The sequence below is a fragment of the Zingiber officinale genome, chromosome 1B (assembly GCF_018446385.1).
Source record: "Zingiber officinale cultivar Zhangliang chromosome 1B, Zo_v1.1, whole genome shotgun sequence".
NCBI lineage: Eukaryota > Viridiplantae > Streptophyta > Magnoliopsida > Zingiberales > Zingiberaceae > Zingiber > Zingiber officinale.
This window is the reverse complement of record NC_055986.1, coordinates 126,180,115-126,188,430: the sequence shown is the minus strand read 5'-3', so window position 1 is coordinate 126,188,430 and position 8,316 is coordinate 126,180,115. Positions and strand designations below refer to the sequence as shown.

At 40.9% G+C, this 8,316-nt stretch overlaps 1 protein-coding gene across 1 annotated transcript; it reads left to right on the top strand.

The window, feature by feature from the left end:
• The first annotated feature begins 6,702 nt into the window (after positions 1-6,702).
• LOC121996544 (protein MIZU-KUSSEI 1-like) lies at positions 6,703-8,063 on the top strand. The gene has a single exon (XM_042550572.1). The coding sequence runs from the start codon at positions 6,971-6,973 to the stop codon at positions 7,778-7,780; it is 810 nt and encodes a 269-aa protein (XP_042406506.1). The 5' UTR covers positions 6,703-6,970; the 3' UTR covers positions 7,781-8,063.
• The last annotated feature ends 253 nt before the right edge of the window (positions 8,064-8,316 follow it).

Sequence of the window (8,316 nt, the reverse complement as noted above, 5' to 3'; positions counted from 1 at the left end):
GTATTGATAACATCATCTTCTGTATGTGGCACCACATACTATGTTATCCACAATATAAATTAATTGAACAACTACATCTAAATGTAGACAATTTAACCAAATGTGATTCTTTATTCAAAATAAATGTTTACAAAAGCTTAGGCTTTTAGTATACACTCCAACAGTAACCACAGCTGCGTCAGTGCCGAGCCAGAAAAGGGGTCCCCGGCGATGGCCCTCCGGCGCTCAATTCAGTCACCGACGATGTGTGGAAGTAGAGCAAAGTAGCGAATAGTAGCAGCAACAGTAGATTATCGCATACCTCCGCTGAAGCTTGGACCTCCTTTATATAGGGCTCCTGTAGCGCGCGTGCATACTTCCCAATGTTGGTTACTACTCGGAAAGCCTAGAGGTTCCACTGTACAAAAATTTTGTACAAAGGTCTGAACCTTTTCCTAGCTACCAAGTGTTCTTTTAAATTAAATTTTGGATCGCCTGCGGAACTTAACACGTTTGATCCAAATCTTAATCTATTTGTTCTTTTAGGTTTTGACTTGGATCTCCTGCGAAACTTAACACGTTCGATCCAAATCACCTTAAGTTATTAATTCCATTAAATATTAATTTCCATAATTGGTTCCTAGTACTGACGTGGCGAGGCACATGACCTTCTTGGATATGGGAGCAACCACCACCGACTAGACAAAACCTTTTATGGAAAGCTAATATTTAATTTCCTAAAATAACTTTAGGTCAACCAAAAAGAACAATCAAATCACAAGGAAAAGAAAAACAAAAGAACACTATATCGAAAACAAATTCGAAACACTAAAATCGTATGCCTCTTGTATTTGGTATTATTTCCAAAAATAACTAGTATGATGCGGAAAGGAAAAATACTAGTTATACCTTTTAGAAAGACCTCTTGATCTTCTATCGTATTCCTCTTCTAACCTCGGACGTTGTGTGGGCAACGATCTTCCGAGATGAGAACCACCAAGCACCTTCTTCTTCCTTGCAAGTTTCGGCCATCAAAACTTCTTCTAGGATGAAGAGGTTCGGCCACCACCACCATGCTTCAAGGGATGCTAGAAACAAAACTTTCTTTCTCTCCTTCTTCTTCTTCTTCTCTAAACTTGATCCGGCCACCATATGAGTCTCCACAAGAAGGATGAGGTTCGGCCATCAAAGAGAAGAAAGGAGGAGAGGATGGCCGGCCACACCAAGGAAGAAAAAGAGAGAGGAAAAATAATAGAGTTGTTAGCCATGAAGGCACCTCTACCCTCTCTTTTATAATCCTTGGTCTTGGCAAATAAGGAAATTTAAATAAAAATTTCCTTAATTCTTTTGCCATTGATAAGGAAAATTTATTTAATTAAAAATATTTTTTTCTCATCAACAATGTGGCCGGCCACTTTAAACCAAGTAAAGGAAATTTAATTCAATCAAGAATTAAAACTTTCCTAATTTGTTTCCGGAAATTTTATAAAAAATTTCTCTAATAAATTTTCCCTTCATGATGGTCAATAAAAAGAAAATTTTATAAATTAAAATATTTCTTTTAAACATGTAGATAAGAAGAAAGTTATCTTTAAAAATTAAAATCTCTTCCAATCTACAAATAAGGAAAGATATCTAATTTTTTCTTAATCTTTATAGAAGCTTTATAAAAGAGATATTTAATTTTTAAACTCTCTTTTAAATCATGAACATGATTAAAAGGAAAGTTTTTACCAAAATTAAAATCAACCTTTTAATCTAGAAATAAGGAAAGAGATTTAACTCTTCTCTTAATCTTTTGTAGAATCTTATAAAAGGAAAGATTTAAATTTTTAAACTCTCTTTTAAATCATGTTATCCACATAAGAAAATTTTTAAAAATAAAATTCCTTTTTATTTTAATAGGGCCGGCCACCTAAGCTTGAGTTCAAGCTAGGGCCGGCCACATGAATTCACCCATGAACCATAACATGGCCGGCCCTAGCTTGGTATCCAAGCTAGCTTGGCCGACCCCCTATAGGATGGGTAAGAAGGTGGGTATAGGTGGGTATAGTACTCTATAATTAAGAGGCTACGATAGGGACCGAGAGGAGGAATTGGTTTTGGTCTCCCGATAAAATTAAGCATCCCGTGTTCATCCCGAACACACAACTTAATTTTATCAATAATAATTCATCCCACTAGAGAATTATTATTGAACTACCGCACCAATCTCAAATTACATTTTTGGGCTCCTTCTTATTATGAGTGTGTTAGTCTCCCTGTGTTTAAGATAACAAATGTCCACTAATTAAGTAAGTTACTGACAACTCACTTAATTAATATCTAGCTCCAAGAGTAGTACCACTCAACTTCATCGTCATGTCGGGCTAAGTCCACCTGCAGGGTTTAACATGACAATCCTTTTGAGCTCCTCTTGGGGACATTCTCAACCTAGTATCTCTAGGACACAGTTTCCTTCTATAATCAACAACACACACTATAAGTGATATCATTTCCCAACTTATCGGGCTTATTGATTCATCGAACTAAATCTCACCCATTGATAAATTAAAGAAATAAATATCAAATATATGTGCTTGTTATTATATTAGGATTAAGAGCACACACTTCCATAATAACTGAGGTCTTTGTTCCTTTATAAAGTCAGTATAAAAGGAATGAACTCAAATGGTCCTACTTAATACACTCTAAGTGTACTAGTGTAATTATATAGTTAAGATAAACTAATACCTAATTACACTACAACCTTCTAATGGTTTGTTCCTTTCCATCTTGGTCGTGAGCTACTGTTTATAATTTATAAGGAACTGATAACATGATCTTCTGTGTATGACACCACACACCATGTTATCTTCAATATAAATTAATTGAGCAACTACATTTATCATAAATGTAGACATTTGACCAATGTGATTCTTATTTCTAGATAAATGTTTATACCAAAAGCTAGGCTTTTTGTATACATCCTAACACCCAAGTCATGCACGCTTCTCAAGGCTTCCCCTGAAAAGATGTATCAGTAAAGTGTCCCTGACACAATACCTTAATGAGCCGAGCATATCTCCGAAGTGACAGTGGAAGCTTATGTCGTACGATCTTCTGTCTGAACCAGTCGTCGACCATGCCGCCTGTCAGTGGCACATGTTCCCAAAAAGATAATATCCAGCTAGCAGTGTTTTTTACTGGACCGAGCGGGATAATCGCTCGTCTCGGATGAGTGTGTTCTGTGGCCAAGTGGAGAGGTCGCTCGACCTGCGCTTCCGCTGTCCTGAGAAAGCCTCTCGGGTGCCCTTCTATTTCTTCATAACTCTGTCATAAATCCGCTCTGTTCTTGTAGCTCCATATAAGGCCGAGCGGGGAAGCCGCTCGGCATGCTCTTACAGATACCTGGTAGTCTTTCTGAGCGTCGAAAGCTCAGAACTTCGCCGAGCTATTATGATTTCAGATCGGGTCTTCTTTATCCCGATCGGGCGAGCATGCTACCCGATCGGCCAGTGGTTTGGGGGAATTTGACCACCTTGATTGGCTCCCACCATGGCACTGACCTCCACTATGGCAACGGGGTGGGGCCCTCCCCCCGATCACCACATCAATATTGATCTTGTCCGAAGTTTGAGTCAGACGAAGGTCGGTTGAGGTGTCGTCGGTATTGACGGAGAGGCGACTCAAATATGTGCACCAGGAAACAAACCCCCCACGTGGAACTGAAGAACGGTGATGACCTAACCGACGGTACTTAGGCTCTGCTCACACTCAAACAGGCACACGGAATGTTAGAGACCCGAAACCAGGGAAAAGTCCCTGGCGCAGGCCCTTCGACGCTCAAGTCAGGTACTTTTTTTCTAGAAGAACAGTGTACGAAGGAAAAATAAATGTAGTAGACGAGTACGAATGTACGAGAGAACGTATTTATATAAGGGAGAGGACCTCCCCTTTTTATATGACACTGCGTACCTCTGGAACCTGATCGCTGTCAGAGAATATTGGGTGTCGGGTGATGGAGGATACGTGGCACCCTCTTATGGATTGAGAGAAGGTTCTATTCGTAGATGACAACAGACCACTGGAATATTTCCTGACATATGATAATTATTCCCTGACAGGCGATTACGATTCCCTGACAGTGTTGTCGCCTAGTGTCTTATGTCTCACTCGGGTTGAGTTACGGGCAATTCGGGCTGACCGTTAGGGTGTAGCACCTGGTTCGAGTCTTGATGAGGGAGACGAGTTGCAACGAGGGTTCCATCTTTCACGCTTGGAGTACTGAAGGGGCGACTGGGAGTTGTCTTACTGAAAGTACTAGGTCTGTTTATGCGGATCGGGTTGAGGAAACCAGACCAGTCAGGGAAGGTCAGGCCTTACTCCAGGCCGCATCTCATGTCTCTGATCTGGAATTCTGATTTATCAATACTCGACCGAAAATTATGCAGCTGATGACGTAAGGCGATCTAACTCCTTCCTAACGGCTGACTATCACTTCCCCTTGACTTCTGATTGTCACGTCTTCTTGATTTCTGATTGCAACGTTCCCTTGACTTCGGACTATCTGATCTTATCGGACCTCGCCTTTATGCACCGTATCATGTATAATACTAATATTACATTTATTTTAAAAGTGTTTTTATAAATCAGCTTTTGTTCCTACAAAGCATTTCCTGAAATAATTCTAAGGGTGCGTTTGGTTCAAGTCATCATGTATAACCTTGGTTATGTGATTACCAGGGAATCACATAACTAAGGTTATAGGGAATAAAACATAACCAAATGTTGTTTAGTTCAACTTAGGTAATGCAACAAAAACTTGTTTGTTTGAAGGTTTTAATGAATACCCTAGTTTAATATTTTACCGTATTACCCTCAGTTACAAAACCAACTATACATAATAATAATAATAATATTATTATTATTATTATTAATTAATTAATTTATTTATTTTTTAATGTTTTTTTACTTTCTTTTTCCTATATATTTTTTTACTTTTTTATGTGTTTTTTTATTTTTTAATATTTTTATATTATTTATATTTATATTTTTTTACATTTTTTAAATTTTAATTTTTATTTATTTATTTTATTTTTAATTTTAAAATTTTTATATATTTTTTAAATTTTTAAAATTTAAAAAAAAATTTTAATTTTTATAAATTTTTTAAAAAAAAAAATTAAATTTTTTAACATTTTTAAAAATTTTATTTTTAATTTTTAAAAATTTTATTTTTAATTTTTAAAATTTTTATTTTTTTAATTATTTATTTTTAAAAAAAATAAATTTTTTTATTTTTTTACATTTTTTCTCTTTTTTTCATATTTTTTCTTGTCGGAAGGTATTTTTGATAAAAAAAATTCGTTAATCCCGGAATCAACAAAAATCTTAGTTTTATGAGGTTTTCCGATTCCGGGTTGCATGACCCTTTTGCTGACGTGTGGGGCATGGAACATTACTTGAGAATCATCGAATACCTAAACCAAACAATGTTTTTGCTGATAACCTTGGATGGATAATCAAAGTTATCAAGAATAATCCTGAACCAAACGCACCCTAAAAATGATAAAATTAGATCTGTTCTAACAATGGCGTTACCTTTGGCCGGATTCAAACTTATTGTTTTGAATAAAAAAAAAGTCGTTTAAAGTTTCAATGCATTGGAAGAGTTTTTACGATCAGTTGTTCTGTTAAAAACGAGGGAGGGCATCAAATTAACCACTGCCTCTTACTCTACTCATCTGATTTTGCATGAAGGCCATGCATCCGTCACCTCTGCTTTTTTCACCCTATCGTTCTTGTGTTTTTCAGTTTGTCTTCCGAAATCATATTAAAATCCAAAGTGCAATCGAAGGTTTGTCCTGGCGAGGAACAAGGAGTCAAGAAGGTCATCTTGAATCTCTGCATTTCTGCAGTGACAGCGCGTTGGGAGCAGGGACATTTCTATCAAATCGGAGAACGGAGAACAGAGAACAGAGAACAGAGAACAGAGAATGAGGCTTCAGTTCCAGTTTGCTCACACCATAATAAAATATAATACAACAGTAGCTCGATGGGGCCAGCGCTGTGCTGCTTGCTGTCTTGCCTCTCTCAAAACCCTGCTCTACGTTGTTAAGCGGCGCGACTGCTTGCTTCACTGCGCGGCTGCTTGCCGTGGGTTGTTTGCCCGCCCTGCGTCTCTGCTTGCGCTGCGCCCACTAACGTTCCCCCGGTCTGTAATCGATTTCCCATGCACCAGCAGCGCGCGTTGCAAGGTCAGGGCAGTAGGACAGTGCATCAAGTCCGTCAAGACCAGGGAGTACGGCATGGGGTTTGGATGCTGGCAACTAAACAGAACCATGTCACCTCCCTTTCTGTCACCTTCTCTTCCATGTCCCATCTCCTCAGCCTCTCTCCTTCCGCCATGCTGACGCAGACCTCCCTCCAGACACTAAAAAAAAAACTTTCAATTCTTCTTTCGAAATTTTAGAGAGAGAGATCGGAGACTTTACTTCAATATTTTTCTTGTCTATATAATTCCTTGGTTATTTCATCTTTTCCTAACAAAGAGGAGAAGAAACTAAGTATAAGTTATCACTCGCTAGCTTGGCCTCGAGCTAAGGATGAAGAACTGAAAAAGGAGTGTTCATGTTCTCTTCTCTCACCTTGTCAATCTCGATAGTTCTATTCGATTAAAGAAACAAAACCCCCAAAAAAGGGAAGGAAATGGAAATAAAATCTGGACCAGTTTAGCCACCGATTCACGGTCGGCCCAATTTTAAAGGCGATAGACAAAAGGACTAGAGAGAAACAGAGAGACAATAAATGAGCCCTGCCCATCGCCTAAAAGCATGCACATTCACTGATTCCATGTTCTCTTTACTCTTCTCAGCACAAGCATCTCCCTCCCTCGTTGCCCTTGATCAACAATTATTTATTTCCATTGCTTCGAGAAAAGTAACCAGCCACACTCCAAAACGCCTCTTAATTCGCTTCTTCCTCTGATTTCGCTGCCAGCCAGCCACAGATGCGGACCATCATGGCGAAAAGCCTCCACGAGTCCTCCTTCTCCTTCTCCAAGAGACACTTCAGCCACTGGATGGCCGGCAGGGGATCCGAGGACAGGAAGAAGAAAGAGGAAGGCAAGGTGGCCGCCGAGGAGATATTTACGCTCTCCAGTGCTTGCGACGACGACGTGGACGACATTGCGCCGCCCGTCAAAGCGGAGGCGCGCAACAAGAGATCGTCGTCTTCTACAGTGGCGGCCGTCGCCGTGCGGGTCTCGAGGTTCCGCGCGGCGCTGGCCGCGGCGGTCGCCGGCAGGCACAGGCCAGTGGGCTTCGGTCCCCGCGTGACGGGCACCCTCTTCGGGCGCCGCCGCGGCCACGTCCACCTCGCGTTCCAGGCCGACCCGCGCGCGTGCCCCGCGGTGCTGATCGAGCTCGCGACGCCCACAAGCGCGCTGGTGAGGGAGATGGCGTCGGGGCTGGTACGCATCTCCCTCGAGTGCGACCGCCGGGGCTCCGCCGGAAAGAAGCTAGCGGAGGAGCCGCTGTGGCGTGCCTACTGCAACGGGAAGAAGTGCGGGTACGCGGTGCGGCGGGAGTGCGGACCGGCCGACTGGCGGATCCTCCGCGCGGTGGAGCCGGTGTCGACGGGCGCCGGCGTGCTTCCTGCAGGAGCCGGCGCCGGCGCCGGCGATGCAGGGGAGACGATGTACCTGAGGGCGCGATTCGAGCGCGTAGTGGGGTCCAGGGACTCCGAAGCCTTCTACATGATGAATCCGGACGTCAACAATGGCGGACCGGAACTGAGCATCTACTTGCTCAGAGTCTGAAACTTTGTCCTGTCCACTGCCGCTCATCAATCAAGTTGCTGTTTATCAATCTATAATCTTCTTTTTTTCCTCGTAATCTCGTTATTACTCTCATCTTTCACTAGATTTTTGTAATTAAGTTGTTTAAGGAGTCTTCGATGGGAAATTGGGTTGTATTGTTGTTGATCTTTCTTTTCCTTGCATGTATAAGAGCCTCAAACTTGAATTTCTCATACTTTTTGAGAAATATTTCTCATTTGGATTAGAGTGATGCTCCAATGAATGTGATTTTGTGTGAGAAAAAGCAATAGTCAATGTCTGAGAGAAAGGGGAGAGGGCTGGGACCCTTCTGTTTTTTAGTTTTTTTTCTCTCGAATTATAAATCAGAATCGACATTCGTTTCTCATTCTCCGAGGAGACAAAATCGTCCAATCTTATTGTAATTTTGTTATTAATTCCTGTTCCTTTTCCTTTCACTGTTCTATTTTCGTTCGTCCTTATAATGCAAAAGGTACAAAGCTAAGGAAGAAAAGAAACAATTAAATAATCAGCTCAGG